General features: G+C 36.4%; 1 protein-coding gene across 1 annotated transcript in view; it reads right to left on the bottom strand.

The window, feature by feature from the left end:
- Positions 1 to 19,919, bottom strand: part of prkn (parkin RBR E3 ubiquitin protein ligase) — a 168,611-nt gene that overhangs the window by 106,433 nt on the left and 42,259 nt on the right. The window contains exon 2 of the mRNA XM_056471063.1: positions 14,117 to 14,280. Coding sequence (XP_056327038.1) covers positions 14,117 to 14,280 — 164 coding nt within the window. The remainder of the gene's footprint in view (positions 1 to 14,116; positions 14,281 to 19,919) is intronic.

Raw genomic sequence — 19,919 nt, 5'->3', positions numbered from 1 at the left:
TAAAGTTTAAAATATGATATCGTAGTGGACCACCCCTTTAAGGATAACATACTGATAGTAACACCCAATTTATTTCACGAGAAATTTTCGATTTGAGGTAATAAAATCAACAGAGAATTCTATAATAATAATAATAATAATAATAATAATAATAATAATAATAATAATAATAATAATAATAATAATAATAATAATTACTTACATTTATATAGCGCATTTCTGGAAACTCAAAAGTGCTTAACCAGTTTTAGGGGGAATCTCCTCATCCACCACCAGTGTGCAGCATCCATTTGAATGACGTGACGGAAGCCAAATAGCGGCAGACCGCACACCACACACCAGCTGATTGGTGGAGAGGAGACAGAGTGATGAAGCCAATCATGATATAGGGATGGTTATGAAACCATAATGGACAGAGGCCAGTGGGCAAATTTGGCCAGGATACCGGGGTTACACCGCTTATAAAACTACTGTAGTCTGAGCCCAACTTAAGCGCCAAGAACCAACATTTACTTTGAAACCATTATTTACAAGGGAAATCTGTCCTTGCGATGCTTCGACCACATTTGCGTACTAACATATTGAGTGTATTTCAAACACATGGTGCAAGGATGAAATAAGATGGTTATTGGCTCCTCGATGAGGCAGAAGGCAAGGGGCGAGGACGACTCTCAGACTGGAAGAGTCCTTGAAGCTGAATGCATGTTGTAATGTTCAGAGCACTGCCGTTTATCTGTATTGCTCCTTCAGAGAGCGTAGAGAGTGTGAAAGGAGGATGACGAGACAGTGAGAGAAACCGGGGAGATGAGCACTTTGGAAAATGGAGGTAATAACAGTGGCAAGCCAGTGATTCAGAGAGGAATACAAAGGAATGAGAGAGGAAGGCTAAAAAGAAAAGTTGAGAAAACAGCACGTAACAGAGAAATGGATGTGGAGGAGTGAAAGAATCACAAACAACTAGCACAGACAAAGCGTCGACAACAACATGAACTCGCTCTCTTGAGGGAAATGACTAAAAGCAGACTGCAGACTAGAGAAGTGTTGAACATGCTGTCTGCGTTGTCAAAGAATCTTGGAGGAATTATTAGGTGGAAAAAAACAACATTGATATGTGGGTGCCATATTGGGTAAAACCAGGCTGCATGGGTTCTATGGCCTGAATATGGGTAACATACATGTATGTGGGTTTAAAAATTTAGGTCCCATTTACAGTTGGGGAAATAAGTGTTGAACAGGTCATGTTTTTTCCTGGGAATAATATTTCTAAAGGAGCTGTTGACATGGAATTGAAGCTGATGTTGGTAAAAACTCAAGTTCAAATATAAAAATAAAACTTTAAAGCAAAAAATAAATAAATAAATAAATAAATGAAAAATTAGGTAATAACAAATGGAAAGAAACAAGGAGAAAGTACTGAACTACTGAACTACTTTGTCATACGGAGAATGATGTCACATGCATTGCTCAGGTTCAGACTTCAACAGAGTGTCAAAATCTTAATGGTTCTGTGGGTCTCGTCTATCAAATCTGATCTTTAATTGTATTTTCTATTGGATTCGGATCAGGTGATTGGCTGGGCCATTCTACAGCTTGACTTTCTTTCTCTGAAAGCATTTGAGAGTTTCCTTGGCTGTGTTTTGGATCAGTGCTGAAATGTCCACCCTGGTTTCATCTTCATCCTCCTGCTAATGTAGATGTTGGACTGAACAAAGAGGAGGGGCAGAGGGTCATGTGGGAAAAAGGAATCTATTTTTATTACTTTTGTGTCTTTATTTTTTATTAGAAAAAAATGTTTAAACTAACATCAGATTAATCAATCGTTTTCTTTTCTAGGATACCATATATTAAACCAAACATACTTCTTCTTTCTTACTGTGTTGCATACTTCTTAGAAGGAACTGCTGACAAGAGGGAAATAGCATAATAAGAATAAATATAGTGCAGTGGCCTTGCTCGAGACTTCTGTCTAACAAGAAGTCTAGACATATCACAAGAAGCTGGATGCTTATAGAAGTTGTGAAATATATTGAAGATGCACTTAACTGTTCAGTTCTGGTATGCAAAGAAGGGTTGCAGAAAGAGGAAGTATGTTTGGGTGCAACAGCCAAAGGACTGCAGAATGACTGATAAATGACGTTACACCAAAACTCCACCTGTTAATATCAGTTGTGTATATTTGCTGGAGTGTAAGTTAGTTGCAAACCTCCTGAATGTAATTCTTGTATTGCATTGGGGTAACGTAAACCAGAGGTCTGTCCTCGAATTATTCATTTGGATCTAATAAAGTATTCATATTTCTGACATTGAAGAAAACTCTTCTGACCTTTTTTTATTGAACATGCATGGAATTGGCTAGACAACAATTGCTGAAGAACTACTGAGAGATTTCAGCTGCTGTCTGGGCTTTCACTGCCTTTTACACCTCCCTTTTTCATGTGTTCAATACTTTTTTCTTGTGTCATTTAATTTTATTACACATAAGTTAATATGTTAGCAAATTTAGTTAGTTTTATTTGCATATGTGGATTTCTTTGGTTGTTACCAACATCCTGTGAAAATTTCAAGTCAACGGCGCCTTTAGAAAGATGTTTTCTAAAAAAAAAAAACTGCTGATGTGTTGAATACTTATTTTCCCCACTGAAGGTCTGAATAGGTGGAACTTTTACAGGATCTCTGTGGTCCTGGGCTGAAAACAGGCAACTTATGTGGGTCCAGTGTGTGTTTTGCAATGTGGGGCCCATGTAGGTATGAAAATATGGGACATTCATGGCATCTTAAGGCCCGCACACACCAAGCAGACGCCAAACAACTAAAGTCAATGAAACCCAACTGTGTTGTTGCCTCATGTTGGTTTATCTCTGAACCAAAAAGCTACGTAATTTAATATGCTGAATTGGTTCAATGAGATCTGATGGTAACCCAATGAGAGGTGACGCGTCAAACATATGGGTCCTTCATGAGATCCAATTGGGTAAATTGATTCCATGCTAAACTACATCTTTATACCGTTAAACATGGTGAAATATTTACACTTAGTTGATTTAGTCACCTTCAAAACAAGAACATCACCAATTTTGAAAAATAAACTAATGAACAAAATAATAATTGACTATGCTGTACTCATGTGTGTGTTTAACTTGTATTTCTTACATTCTGGGGACCAAATGTCCCCACAAGTATAGCAATCCCAGTAAGTTTTGACCTCATATGGACATTGTTTTGGTCCCCATGATGTATCATTCACACTAGCAGCGACTTTATAGTTGCCTGTCGCTCTGGGTGGCGACCTGCTGCAAATGCTGGTCTGTGTAGGTCTACACCACGGAGAATACAACTGGCCTCAGCAGGAGCTGAGAGAGGATCACGTGAGCTCTACTGGTGCTCCTAGAGCAGGGGCCGGGAACCTTTTTTCAGCAAAGAGCCATTTCAGATTTTTTTTTTATCAAATGCGTTTTTAAAGAGCCGTGTGTGTGTGTGTGTGTGTGTGTGTGTGTGTGTGTGTGTATATATAACAAAATCTTTATTTATTTGTAAACAAAACCATAATTTATATCCATGAACAACTCAAAAATATACAAATATGATGCAACATAATGTGTAAAGAAAGGACAATTTACAGATTTTTTTTCTTTTTGCCATCGTCACTCATGAATGTTTGAATTTACGTGTGTGGGGTTACAATAGAAATGTAAATTACCATAGAAATGTAAGAAATATAACTTGGTCGCATTGGTTGAAACGTCCTTTTATTGTAAACCGAGTTCTTATTCATTTTGCTGTAGAAAATACAATATAAAGGGAATTGTAATTGTATTTTCAATAGGAAACTGATTTCTAGTAACAGTTCAATTTTATTTAAAATCTGAAATATTATTAAAGAAAAACAGCTGGAGAGCCACATATTTTTGGTCAAAGAGCCACATGTGGCTCCCGAGGCATAGGTTCCCTACCCCTGTCCTAGAAAGTCGCTCAAGAAAGTCCAGCCTGATCTCACAAGAAAACGCAAGTATTTCACGTTTTGTCAGTTTAGTGGCTAACTCAAGTTCAGTCGTACGAAATTGTACGATTTTAAAAAGGAGGCGTGGCTCCTAACCCCACCCCTAAACCCAACCGTCATTAGGGGATGAGCAAATTGAAATAGATCGTACAAATTCATACGAATTAACCATTAAATCAAAAAGTTACGAATTGCCGTTAGATTGTGTTGGAAAGTCGCTCTTCATTTGAGTAAAGTTGAAGGATTCTTAACTTTATCGCATCACTCGACACGCTCACTTGTTCGACAACAGTCGCTGACACTCGTGTAGACAGAAGTCGCTGGAAGTCGTTCACTTTTCACAGAAATGAACGGTCGATTGTCGCTTTGCCCCTGCGAGTCACTCGTAGTGTGAATGAGGCTTGAGAAAAATGGCTAATAAATCAGACAGAATGAAGTATTTTTAACATGTTAAAATGCAGATTGTTTACAGAGAGGGTTGGGTTTAGGGGTAGAGGACAGAATATACTGTCTGTACAGTAGAAACATCATTATGTCTATGGGAAGTCCCCATAAAGATAGCTGTACAAGTGTGTGTCTATTAAAGAGCAGGTGAAATTAATTAATTAAAGATGAGGCGATCACAGCATCACCACAGTCTGTGACTGTCAGAAACACACATCTATAATATGAGAGCCAGGAGCTGCTTATATTCTCCACAATCCCTCACACAAGGCCAAATCTTGGTTTTAATTAAGACTTTTATCTTTGCTCCAGTATATTCACTGCACAATGAAGACGTGGGAAATATGACTGAGAGACATGTAAATTATTTTTTTTGGAGAAGATGAGAGCATATTAAAGCGAATTGAGTAAATATGTGGTGTATTGATTTCACAGAGTAAGGTGGCAACCTGCTGCTGGTGTCAACACTTAAGAGCCACTCGAGGATAGAGCTGTGAGAATTACAGAGATTCGCATGCAATTTACTCACTCACACAAATCATTTGGACTTGTTTTCTGCGAGATTCAATTTTGTGAAACTATAACAAGCTGAAAGTCTACTTGCTGAGGAGGGAGGTATCACATTTTACGCCTTATATGTTACGCAAGATTTCATGCAAACAACGTTTTTATATCATATGATAGATCCAGGAACACTGCTGTCAATCAAACAGTTCAATACACAATACGCACTATAGTGGAATAAATAAATATAAAAAAAATTATATATATATCATAATTTAAAAAACATATTATTACTAGAAATGCAAGAACTATAGATTTTGGTTGTACGATTATAGTCTGAATAATCACAGTTATAATAGAATAATCACAGTTTTACAATTATTATCCATTCATTTATTTCATAACACTGCTAGTTTAGAAAATCACTTGAAAACTCTTTATAGACCATTTCAATGTGGTGATGTTGCTGGCCCATGAACATTTCCTGCTTGTTAAACTATTTCATAACTGTAACTGAGGCAATTCAATGATAACTTCACATTAAAACACCTGCTATAGGATTGTTTATCAATACGTGGAGCTTTTTGGATTCCCTGAAGCTTTGGAAATTAAAAATGTAAAACAAGAAACATGTTAGGACTGTTATTGTTTACATCTCTCAAAATGGTCTATATTTTAAAGTGTTTTTATTGCTGCTCAGTAACCAATTAATACAGCACAAAATAATAATAAAAAACAAACAATAGTCCATTTCTCTTTGGACTTAGAAATTAAGTGATAAACGTTTTTAGCATTTGAACATACACAATAATTTTACACTCAAAATAAATAATAGAACAATAAATAAATAAATAAATAAATAAATAAATAAATAAATAAATAAATAAATAAATAAAAAATAGTATTTGTATAATTTAAGTCTAAGCTTAGCTAAGTATTTCGTTTTTTTAAAGAGAACCAATGTAGTCAAAGACTGCTGACCCTCTGTCCGAAAGGCACTTTTGATCAACTATATTATGAACTTGTTTGGTATTGTCCTTTTGTATTTTTTTTCTTTTTGAAGTAGAAACGTGTGTATTACATACAAAGTATGAAGCTGAACAGTCAGTTCTTGTCACGTGACTCACGGTGGAAATCGTGAAAGGTTCCCTCGTAATATTGTCCTCCATTGGAGATAAAGAACTTGCCTCAACCATAGATAATCCAGTGTTTACGAATTGTGTTTAGAATTTACAAATTGGATTTGCTTATTTACGAATTGTGGTTTGAAATTACGAATTGTGTTTTGAATAAGCGAATTGTATTTGTATATTTACGAATTGTGTTTTGAATTAACAAATAGAATTTGCATATTTACGAATTGTTCTGAATTTATGAATTGTATTTGTATATTTACGAATTGTGTTTTAAATTAACCAATAGAATTTGCATATTTACAAATTGTTTTGAATAAACGAATTGTATTTGTATATTTACGAATTGTGTTTTGAATTAACGAATTGTATTTGTATATTTACGAATTGTGTTTTGAATTAACAAATAGAATTTGCATATTTACGAATTGTATTTGTATATTTACGAATTGTGTTTTGAATTAACAAATTGTATTTGTATATTTACGAATTGTGTTTTGAATTAACGATTTGTATTTGCATATTTACAAATTGTGCTTTGAATTTACAAATTGGATTTGCATATTTACGAATTGTTTTGAATTAACGAATTGTATTTGTATATTTACAAATTGTGTTTTGAATTAGCGAATTGTATTTGTATATTTACGAATTGTGTTTTGAATAAACGAATTGTATTTGTATATTTATGAATTGTGTTTTGAATTAACGAATTGTATTTGTATATTTACAAATTGTGTTTTGAATTAACAAATTGTATTTGTATATTTACAAATTGTTTTGAATTAACGAATTGTATTTGTATATTTACGAATTGTGTTTTGAATTAACGAATTGAATTTATATATTTACAAATTGTGTTTTACATTAACGAATTGTATTTGTATATTTACAAATTGTGTTTTAAATTAACGAATTGTATTTGCATATTTACAAATTGTGTTTTACATTAACGAATTGTATTTGTATATTTACGAATTGTGTTTTGAATTAACGAATTGAATTTATATATTTACAAATTGTGTTTTACATTAACAAATTGTATTTGCATATTTACAAATTGTGTTTTAAATTAACAAATTGCATTTACATATTTACAAATTGTGCTTTGAATTAACGAATTGTATTTGTATATTTACAAATTGTGTTTTGAATTAACGAATTGTATTTGTATATTTACTAATTTTGCTTTGAATTAACGAATTGTATTTGTATATTTACGAATTGTGTTTTGTATAAACGAATTGTATTTGTATATTTACGAATTGTGTTTTGAATTAATGAATTGTATTTGTATATTTATGAATTGTGTTTTGAATTAACGAATTGTATTTGTATATTTACAAATTGTGTTTTGAATTAACGAATTGTATTTGTATATTTACAAATTGTTTTGAATTAACGAATTGTATTTGTATATTTACTAATTTTGCTTTGAATTAACGAATTGTATTTGTATATTTACGAATTGTGTTTTGAATTAACGAATTGAATTTATATATTTACAAATTGTGTTTTACATTAACGAATTGTATTTGCATATTTACAAATTGTGTTTTGAATTAACGAATTGTATTTGTATATTTACAAATTGTGTTTTGAATTAACGAATTGTATTTGTATATTTACAAATTGTTTTGAATTAAAAAATTTTATTTGTATATTTACTAATTTTGCTTTGAATTAACGAATTGTATTTGTATATTTACGAATTGTGTTTTGAATTAACGAATTGAATTTATATATTTACAAATTGTGTTTTACATTAACGAATTGTATTTGCATATTTACAAATTGTGTTTTAAATTAACGAATTGTATTTGCATATTTACAAATTGTGTTTTGAATTAACGAATTGTATTTGTATATTTACAAATTGTGTTTTGAATTAACGAATTGTATTTGTATATTTACGAATTGTGCTTTGAATTTACAAATTGGATTTTGTAAATGTATTTGTGGTGAGTGGGCGGGGCCGAGAGCCGTAGGAACCGAATGAGGCCAGGGCTTAATGAGAAGCACAATGAGAAGTTACAATGAGAAGCACCTGTGTCGCACACCGACCTCGAGACCCACAGAGGAGCTCTGGACTATGAAAGAAGGAAAGACAGCAGTGGAAGACGAGAGAGGACATTTTACTTTTAGTTTCAGTTTGACGGCAGTCTTTGTCTGGAGCTGCCATCTGTTTGTTTTATTTTCTAATTAAAATGATTTAATAGTTTGTCTGTTCTCGGCATCCTTCTTCTAACTTTGTTACAGTGGTGCCGAATTCAGGAGAAGGAGGGACATGTTGTCCAGATGCCCTCACCGCTGAGCAGGAGGGCAAGTGTTGGGGAGGTAACCAGAGTGTGGGTGAAACCCGGTCGTGCAGCTCAGAGTGCCGGGGCACCCAGAGGTTGGCGAGGAAAGGGTCTGCCTGCTGCTGGCTACCAGCATGGGGAGGGGCAGGGGACGCAAGGCACACCACCGCGATGGAAAGAGTGAAAGAAAGAGCCAAAAAGGCCAGGCGAGTAACCTCTGTCTGCCAGGATGCCGAAGCCTACTGCCATCCGCCGAAGCAGGAGCGGAGCAGAAGACAAGAAGCACCGCCAGCCAGAAGAACTGCTGCCGGCCACCAGAAGATGGACATGTGGATAGATTCCTTCACAGGGCTCCCAGCACGTCATCGGATCTCTCAGCTGGTTGAGGGCCGAGTGGCAACTAGTCTGGAGAACTGTACCCCAATTTTTCTTTTCCTCCCCCTCTCTCTCTGTCGCTTCTGTATATCCTCTTTTTTTTCCATCTCCTTTCCTCTCGCCCCATTTCCCAGGTCTCACGGGTGTGGGAACACCACACTCCACCGAACCTCTGTGAGGAGCTGCCGTCTGTTTGTTTTACTTTCTCATTAAAAAGGATTTAAAAGTTTGTCAGTTCTCTGCCTCCTTCTTCCTGATGACCATCTAACTTTTTTACAGTATTATTTTTGAGATCGTGTTTGTGTCTGCACTAGTGTTGTCACGATACTGGAATTTCCAACTTCGATAAGATACCTTGAAAAATATCAATACTCGATACCATTTTTGATACTGTGGGGAACAAATTCTGCAACATTAAAGGTATGCAAATAAAGTGAAAAGGAAAAACTAAACCATATAATGTTTATGCCAGGTACATCAGCAGTCCTCAAGTCCAAAAGCCAATAAATTACGAAAAAGCAATAAATTTGTGCACTTTCTTCTAATTTTCTGATTAAAAAAAAGGTATTAAAACATTAATATTATTAGTTAAAGAGCCCATATTATACATGAAATAGGGTCATATTTAGGTTGTAAGGGTCTCCAACAACAGTCTAATATGCATGCAAGGTCAAAAAACACTTTGATGGTCTTATAATATGCATTTATTTTTACCTAATTATCCCAGCGACTCCCATATGAATCGTACAGGGATTCATTTGTTCCCAAACCCATCCTCAGCGCGAAGCTAATCTGCGCTGATTGGACCGATGACAGCCTGCTGCGATTGGTCGACGACACTGACAGGCTTCAGCACGAGACAGAGTGAAATGCCCAGCTGCTAATCAACAATATAAAAGTAGTCACAGTGCATACACGCTTCATAGTGGATTTTGGCTGCCAGTGGGTGAATGTAAACACAGACGATGGACTAGAAAATACCGATGACTAACTATTTTATCAAGCAAAAAGTCCAAGAACTGGCGAGGAGATCTCCTAGCCCATCACTCTTTACACACACACACACACACACACACACACACAGGGCCGGCCCAATCATAGCGACGGCGACACACGATATGAGAATATAAAGAGTTAACCAGATACAGTACACGCGGTTATAAGTAACAAAACACAACTAAACACATATTTTGCAAGCTAGAGTAAATGAGGCAACAGTTTTATTCGCACGTACTTAAACTGGTGAAATGGAGGAAAAAACTGATTCATGATGCACTGATCCATGTTCTGACAGTCTTTACTGATCCTTCCTTTAACAAACCAATGAAGTCTTCTTTGTAAGCAGGTAGTTTCCAGAAGCACTCGATCTGCTCAAGGCTGGGCTATATTGCTGAGGTTTCATCTTTAGGTAGAGACTGTCAATAATATCCATCTGCACAGCGTGACTTCATTCGACCGGTGTCTGTGTGTGTCTCTGTGTGTTGCTTTTTTTCTGTTAGTGGGCGGGGCCGCAGGTTTCAAATCTCCCGGGTTTGCGCGCAACTACTTGTGTTTCGTAGCTGCGTCATCACGAAACACCTAATGACTCATTATCAAGACGACTCGTTTGAAGCACTATGAGTCGACTCTTTTATAGATGAATCAACAGTTTTAAACACTGTACACTTACAGATTTAAGCCTTAGCTGGATATTTCACTTCACTTAGAGCTGTGTGACACACTACATGGAAGAGCATTTTCAAAAACCCATGATATGGGCTCTTTAAAGAATGATCAAATTCTCCAGCATGTCTACTTTATTCTAGATCGCTTGAATGGTCATCACGTCAGGATTAGACTTCTGTTAGCAGAAACAGCAGTATAACATCTCTAGAGACAAACCACATTTCTGAACGTCACTTCTGTCAATCAAAACATCAAGTGAAGCCTGCAAACTGACAGGAAAACATCCATCAGTCATCCACGTTTGTACAATTCCATGTCTCTCCACTGATTTATGAGCTGTAATGTGATGGAAGGATTATATTAAGCAGAAAGAATGAGGAGCCGGTGATTTTGAAGTGGGCTCCACACAGCATCTGCTACCGATCTCACACCCAGCAGGAGCTTCACTGGTGAAAATGAGGTAGCGCGAATCACACCAAATGTCCTGTGCTTGTTCAGACTCGAGGGGTAAGAAATGAAACAAACACAGAACAGCTCAAAACCGATGTCAGAAGCTGCTCCCATATTTTGCACAACGGGAGATTCAAACTGAATATTTCCTCAGCAAACTTGCAGGACAAGTTTCAAATTGCAAAGTGACTGTATAGACTGTGCAAACCAAATGTTAGGAAGAGACAGTATTATATAGAGTTGAAGTCAAAATTATGAGCCCTCCTGTGATTTTTTTTCTTTTTTAATTATTTCCCAAATGATGCAAGGAGCAAAGAAATTTTCACAGTATGTCTGATAATATTTTTTCTTCTGGAAATATGATAATATTTTTTCTTCAGTGGTCTCTGACAATGGGTTTATATTCATCCATACACTCAAAAAATTAAGTTTTCTGTTTGTTCAAATTAAGTTTTTTTGGGTCAACTTAATGTTCAATCCACTTAAATTTGAACAAACTAATAAGTTAACTCAATTTCTTCATGTTGTCTCAACATACAGTTGAAGTCAGAATTATTAGCCCCCTTTGATTTTTTTTTTCTTTTTTAAATATTTCCCAAATGATGTTTAACAGAGCAAGGAAATTTTCACAGTATGTCTGATAATATTTTTTCTTCTGGAGAAAGTTTTATTTGATTTATTTCGGCTAGAATAAAAGCAGTTTAACATTTTTTAAAACCATTTTAAAGTCAAAATTATTAGCCCCCTTAAGCAATAGAGTGGAGGAAATATGACGTCACCTTGTAGGCTAATCGGCTGCTAGCATAAAACTGGTTCCCTCGAAAAAATCCCTTTAGGATTTTCCCATAGGCTTCTCAAAGATTGCAAATAATAAGCTCTGTGTTCAAACACAGTTCATTACACTTACACGTTTTGTCCAACCGGATAATCCTCACCTGAAAATACTGTACAACTTGTATCACTTTTGGATATTAGATGCAAATGCAAGAACTGAAAAGCTAATATTAGGCTATAAACGGACTACAGTACCATCGGGGTGCTCACCTGTGACGTCAGCACCGCCCCGCAACCGACAACTTTTTAAGCTTACTTTTAGAAATATGGTCCATGACAAATATTTACTCTCTCGGTTCATTCATTCATTCATTCATTCATTCATTTATTCATTCATTAATTCATTCACTTTCTTTTCAGCTTAGTCCCTTTATTAACCTGGAGTCGCCACAGTGGAATGAACTGCCAAGCATATGTTTCAAGCATATATTTTACGCAGCGGATGCCCTTCCAGCTGCAACCCATCCCTGGGAAACATCCACACACACCCATTCACACTCATACACAACGGACAATTCAGCCTACCCAATTCACCTGTACCGCATGTCTTTGGACTGTGGGGAAACCGGAGCACCCAGAGGAAACCCACGCGAACGTGCAAACTCCACACAGAAACGCCAACCGACCAAGCTGAGGCTCAAACCAGCGACCTTCTTGCTGTGAGGCGACAGCACTATCTACTGCGCCACTGCATCGCCCCTCTCTCGGTTTATTATATTATAATCCACGCTATATATATTATAAACAAATAAATACGCAACAACACATCTGTATAGACCTACGTGCCTTTTGGGTAGTTTTTTTACGTGGGAAATACATATGTTTTGCTTTACAGTTGTTCAATTCAAATTATGTACTTCTATAGGTTCTGTATCCTAGCAGCTGCCACTGAGATGCTCGGTCTCTCCAGGTATTGCAGACCACTTTAGTGTGAGTGTGTTTTGGACAACAAAAAGCATCTCTGGACGCATCAGTACAGTATGTGTGTGAGTGTCCGGTTTAATGCATAATGAAGAAGGTCAGGGTTAATGAAGCACCGTGGACTAAAGTTCAGGAGATCCTTTGGCTCTGTTTACTCTGTCAAAGCCCCCACGGAGACACAAACAGAGAGACGGGCTAAACGGAAGCATGCAAAATAGAGGAAAAAGTGCTGAATGAAAGCTCGATAATAACAAGCTGCCGACTCGGACTAATACAGGGTTTGACCCGCACACTTTAAAAGATGTTCTCTTACTTGCAAAGAGCAACCTAATTATCCAAACACAAAAGAGAGCGCGAAAGAGAAAGCAAGCCCTTGTGAGAAAGAAGAGTTTAATGGTATTGGATGTGCACTTGTAGTACGCTTTTAGTCAATAACGTAACATTATTGTAATAAAAGGCCATTTTTACTGCACTGAAAGAGAGTGCACTTATTATATCCAATTAGTACAATTATATATTGATATATTTTAACAACTTTTAGTCAAGCTTTAAAGGAATAGTTCACACAAAGATAATCTATACTCCCTTAAGCCATCCAGATGATTTTATATTTCCTTCAGTAACACGCTGAATACATTTTTTTATTAGCGGAAACTATGATACTGGTGATTCATTTGTTGTAAGTCAATGGTTCAATAGTTATCATCAATATTGCAGTTACATATACATATACATATATACATATACACATATACATATACATATATACATATACATATATATATATATATATATATACATATATATATATATATATACATATATACATATACACATATACATATATACATATACATATATACATATACATATACATATATACATATACACATATACATATATACATATACATATATACATATACATATATATATATATATATATATATATATATATATATATATATATATGCATATACATACATATATATATATATATATATATATATATATATATGCATATACATACATATATATACATATATATTTATATATATATATATATATCCGAGAAAAAAAAATCATTTTCTTTTTATACATCGTGACAAATGAAAGCCGATGTGAAATTGAAAATGCATTCTGGGCTGGCCACGCCCACTTTTGATTTTTAAAAAACATTTTAAGGTCAATATTATTAACCCCTTTAAGCTATATTGTTTCTGATACTCTACAGAACTTTATAAGAAAAAGTTTGGACACACTGCATCCCAATTTGCAAACTATCCTTCATAAAAAGTATCAGAAAACAGAATTAAGAATGTCCAAAATCATGTTGAAATGAGTATGCCCAAGTTTCCCAAATGCTCTAGCATTAAATAAAGTGTCAGAAAACAATACATTTATGTTATCAAATTTCAGTATATTTTTATTATTATTATTATTATTGTATTATTTCTTTTTTTTTTTCAGGGCGGCAGACGAGAGGAGGGTCACCTGAAGTGTGGATTCATTGCAGAGCTCTCGTCCAGCAAAGATGACCCGCAGCTGATCGGCCTGAACACCCTGAAAACGTCCCACCGCCTCCTTCAGCTCAGACACACTCGCACCCTGCTCCAACTCCACCGGGAACCCATGGCTGGAATTAAACCGCACATAAACTATAAGGAAAGACAGAAGAGACATATATTTAATGGAATTCTGATGCCGACACAGGGTTTATTGAAAGTAAGCTATATTTTATATTTAATATTTTGGCGTTGATATTAACTGCCAAAGTTTTGTGCCATTTATGTACAGCCATGACTCCAAAACTGGTTTGATACACTAGACTAAATTGCCAAACGTTCTGGGGCATCTGCCTTTACATAGACATGACCTTTAAGGACATCCTAATCTTAATTCTTAGGGTTTAATGTGGAGTTAGCCCAACCTTTGCAGTTATAACAGTTTCAGGTAAGGTTTCGAGAAGGTTTGGGAGTGTGTTTATGGAAATTTGACTTCACTCTTTTAGAAGCGAATTTGTGAGTACATGCACTGATTTTGGCCTAGAATGCTTGGCTCTTAGTTTACACTCTAATTCATACCAAAGATGATCTATCAGGTTGAGGTCAGGACTCTGTGCAGGCCAGTCCAGTTCCTCAATACCAAACTTGCTCATCCATGGACCTTGCTTTGCACTGGTGCAACAGTCGAAGCAAATGTGTCGAACCTTCAAAACGTTTGAAACCAGCCTCTACAGTGACTCCTAGTGGTCATTTTTATGTATTGCTCTGGAACAGCTTCGGAAAAGGGCAATGCAGCTATAGATGTTAGTTTTTAAATGCTCTGTTCTCGTAACATGTTTTGTTTTAACATTAGTCTGACATCCGAATGAACACTTCGGTTTAAATATGTCCTGTTTTTGTCATAAAAAATTAACGTTATTAAAATACATCAAGTCATAATTTCAGACTATTTGTACAAGCTCTCAGTCAAACAGATTCGCCAGGTCTCGAAACACTTCTGAAATGGCTGATGCGTTGAATCAATTTAGTCATGTGACCTGGTGTTTAAAACCACCTTAGTCACGTGACCTGGTGTTTCAAAACACTTTAGTCACATGGCCTGGGTGTTACGAATCACCTTAGTCACGTGACCTGGTGCTTCAAAACACTTTAGTCACATGACCTGGGTGTTACGAACCACCTTAGTCACGTGACCTGGTGTTTCAAAACACTTTAGTCACATGACCTGGGTGTAACGAATCACCTTAGTCATGTGACCTGGGGTTTCAAAACACTTTAGTCACATGACCTGGGTGTTACGAATCACCTTAGTCACGTGACCTGGGGTTTCAAAACACTTTAGTCACATGGCCTGGGTGTTACGAATCACCTTAGTCACGTGACCTGGTGCTTCAAAACACTTTAGTCACATGACCTGGGTGTTACGAATAACCTTAGTCACGTGACCTGGTGTTTCAAAACACTTTAGTCACATGACCTGGGTGTTACAAATCACCTTAGTCATGTGACCTGGTGTTTCAAAACACTTTAGTCACATGACCTGTGTGTTACGAATCACCTTAGTCATGTGACCTGGTGTTTCAAAACACTTTAGTCACATGACCTGGGTGTTACGAACCACCTTAGTCACGTGACCTGGGTGTTTCAGATCATGCTTCGGTGCAGTATTTCGAAATACTTGCACTTCGGGATCTCGACACTGTGTTGAACTGTCAGTTTCATGTCAGCCATCCCTATTGGTATGCTGAAGCATTAAGAGTTCCTTTAACTGGAACTAAGGGGCCAAGCCCTCAAAAACAACCCAACACCATAATCTCCCTCTGCTAACATTACACTTTGCATATTGTGGTCAGGCAAGTACCATTTGTCCTGGCTACCTTCAAACCCAGACTTATCCACCAGATCAATGGCAAGATGTAATATATACTGACAAAGCAGTTAAAAACCCAAACACACAGTAGACAGAATATAAAAAGCATAGGTGAGATTATCATACACAGAAAAAAAAAACCTTAAGACAAAAGTTAAACAGTCCGGGACAAGGACAAAACAGGGGAGAGACAGAAACTCAAAAAAGGCCATGTTAACATTCAGGCCTTGCCATCCGTCCCCAAACAGCACAACCCCCTTCATTAAGATGACTGCGATTTGCTGCAGAAGGACTTTTTCTTATTATCATGTGTGCTTATTATTTTAATTGAAATGAGTCAACCTTTTTCAGAGCCCCCAGAGGCTTAGAGATAAACTCGGAAATGGAAAAATGACTGATATTAAAGGAAAAAATGCTCACTAAAATTGCACATTATGGACAAAAAATGGAAAGGGCGAGAGGACGGCGTGAAGGTGTTTGTGCTCCACTCTTGTGTAATTAGCTCTGATTAAATATTTGTCCAGACTGGATTTGAGCATAATGAAATGTGTAGATGAACACCGAATATCCTCAAAAAACAATTTAAAGTTAGTTTGTTTACTAGAATTTAGTTTTCACTCTCATTTCTAACCAAACTCTGTAAAAAAACAATGGGTTCCACACAATTCCTTCATGTTGTCGCAACACAAACTAGTTAAGTTTAACTTAAAGGGCACCTATGGTAAAAAATCTACTTTTCAAGCTGTTTGGACAGACATATGTGCATGTATGGGGTATAAACCGTCATATTGGGTCATACAGTGCTTTTTTTTTTCAATTTAACAACATAAAAAAACGGTGGACCAATTGGAGCGGTTTTCAAACCGACCGCAACTTTACATAGGAGAGCGGTCCCCCCGCCCACCAATATTGATTGACAGGCGCGTCATCATATCTTCAGTTTGTTGATTCACGTCCGCCATTTTCAGCGTGAGTCGAAGCGATCTCACTAAAGGAACACCCTAGCTCTATTTTTAGATGCAAGGCTCATTGGGCTCAACACAAGAGCAATATTCTCCACATTATCACTCTAATCGGAATTATTGGTTGTATCTTTAGGTAGGTTTGCAAACATGTGTACTTCTCATTGAGTCTAACTTATACTTCAGCCGTTTGCATTTCTCGTGATTCCAGAAGCTCCCTGTGATCTTAACTAGCATGCGATTTACAATTCTAAACATCGGTTTCTATCAGGGTACACTCAAGTCGACGGCTGGGCGCCGCGGACCGCTGCAGAAACCTATGTTTAGAATTCAAAAATGCGTGGCGCGACGATTCGGGACACTTCATGTTTCTTCCGCGCCACAGAGAGTGTCTGGTGTGCCGTGTCGCGGCTTTGAGCGGTGCATCCGGTGCCTCAGTCAAAGTTAATTCAGTGTGCGTGGTTATTAGTTTCTGTGTACAAGCTCGGCACTTGAAACTAGCACACAGTTGGCTGTAAAACTGTACAAAGACACAAATGATTTTGTACTCTCTGCTTGGTCTGTGTCCGAGTCGTACATGTACGACTGAATGCTGATCTTCTCAGTCTGCCTGTCTGTGTTGCAAACGCAGAGCGGGTGAGCTCATGGCCCCGCCCCCTTGTTACGTTGGGCGGGAAGCCGAAACTAATCTACATGTGAAGCAACACACACCTAAATCAGCGAGCTGTGGACACGCCCCCAACATGACACTTTTTAACACATTATAATAAAACAATCTGAATTGTGTTTTAAACTGAACCTAAACTGGCACACTCAGAAGAACCAGAATATTAATATTAAATCATAAAAAAGAGGTCAACTATGTGCCCTTTAATTGTTATTACAAATTTAAGTGGCTTGATCATAAAACAATTAAGTTATACGCCCAAACAATCAACAATTGTGTTGACTCAGCTCATTTAAAGAAGAAAATAATCACTTAAAATGTAGAAGTTGCATTAGTTTAAAATGTTGAAAAGATGATTGAGTGATATAAAAAAAACAGCAATATAAATAAATAAATAAGTCCTATGGCTGGAATTGCTTAGGGCCCCAAAATCACAAAATTTGCCCCTGGGGACACTATACTGTCAGTGAATGCTGTCTTTCGAATGAGACGTTTAACCAAGGTCCTGAATCTCTGTGGTCATTAAAAATTACCTGGCATTTCTTGTAAAGAGTAGGGGTAAAACCCCCTGGCCAAACTCACTCCATCGGCCCTTACTCTTCATGGCCTCCCAATCATCCCCATCCACAGAATTGGCTCTATCACCGTATCTCCATTACTTGGTAACTTACTTACTAGTGTAATATTAATATTTCAATAAACTCACCCATTCGGTTACAATGAAAATGGTATTTTTTTCTGCAGCAGCCTAAATAAATCTTAAACATTAAAATTAATAATAATAAACTATGCTTATTAAGAAATTATTAAAAAAACTGCATGTTTTTACATTGCAAGAGGTTCCAAAACTGTATCACTTTTAATTCCAAACACAGTTAACTCATTATGTGAATGTGTTAATTATAAATCATAAACATTAGCCAACGTTACTGTTATTGTCACGATCACCAGCGGTCTAACCACCATAGATCGCTGGAGAACATTCACATTTACATGAACTACAATCCTGCCTCAACATGAACTACAGATCCAGTCATGCAACCCACACACACCTGCTCCAAGTCACTATTGATTACACTCCCACAGCTGATACTGCTATATTTCTCCAAATTATGTTTAACAGAGTCTGGGAAATTTTCATAGTATGTTTGATAATATTTTTTCTTCTGGAGAAAGTCTTATTTGTTTTATTTCGGCTAGAATAAAAGCAGTTTTTAATTTTGTTAAAACCATTTTAAGGTCAATATTATTAGCCCCCTTAAGCTATATTTTTTCGATAGTCTACAGAACAAACCATCGTTATACAATAACTTGCCTAATTACCCTAACCTGCCTAGTTAACCTAATTAACCTAGTTTAGCCTTTAAATGTCACTTTAAGCTGTATAGAAGTGTCTTGAAAAACATCTAGTTAAACATTATTTCCTGTCATCATGGCAAAGATAAAATAAAGTTATTAAAAATGAGTTATTAAAACTATTATGTTTAGAAATGTGTTGAAAAAACTCTTCTCTACGTTAAACTGAAATTGGGGAAAAAATAAACAGGGGGGCTAATAATTTAGGGGGGCTAATAATTCTGACTTCAACTGTACATAGAGCTCACTTTGAGACTCTCATTGCTGAGTCTTGTAAACTGATTGTGAACATTATGACGTGTTTTCCCTTACCTTGCCTTCCGTGTTTAGACCTTGCTTTGTTTTGTTAGTTTATGTTGTATGCCTCCTGCCTTTTGACCTATCGCCTGTTATTTCGACTACGACTCTGGATTGCCCATACACTTCTGTTTGTTCCTGTATTGACCATTGCTTGCTTGACCACTCTGTTTAATAAAACCTGAAAAAGGATCCTCACTCCATTGTCCAGCGTTACTGTCACATTACAGGTATTAAAGTAGTATTACCGTTAAAACTTAACAACACCCATCCCTATACTGTAAAACCAACAGTCAACTTTATCAAATGAAATGAGTGTAGTTAACTCAAAATTGACTGACAGTTAATTCTACTCATTTGAAAAGAGTTTCGGATACCTCAAAGTTAATTAAAAAACTCATAACTTCAACTTAAATGGAGTAAGTTGACATTACTCAGATTAGTTTAACTCAAATGGTTCAACTCAAATGAGTTGCCTTAACGTATTGGGTTTTACAGTACTCAGTTGGTTTGAGTTCTCTTCATTATCGCGTTTTACTGCTCAAATTGCTTCATTTACTCAAATGGATTAAGTTCACAGTACTTATTAGGATTAGTTTTTGAACTTAAATGGTTTGTTGCATTTGGGTTCCTTAAATGG

This window comes from Danio aesculapii, chromosome 13 (assembly GCF_903798145.1).
Source record: "Danio aesculapii chromosome 13, fDanAes4.1, whole genome shotgun sequence".
Taxonomy (NCBI): Eukaryota; Metazoa; Chordata; class Actinopteri; order Cypriniformes; family Danionidae; genus Danio; species Danio aesculapii.
The sequence above is the reverse complement of the archived record's forward strand: the minus strand, read 5'-3'. Positions and strand labels throughout refer to the sequence as shown.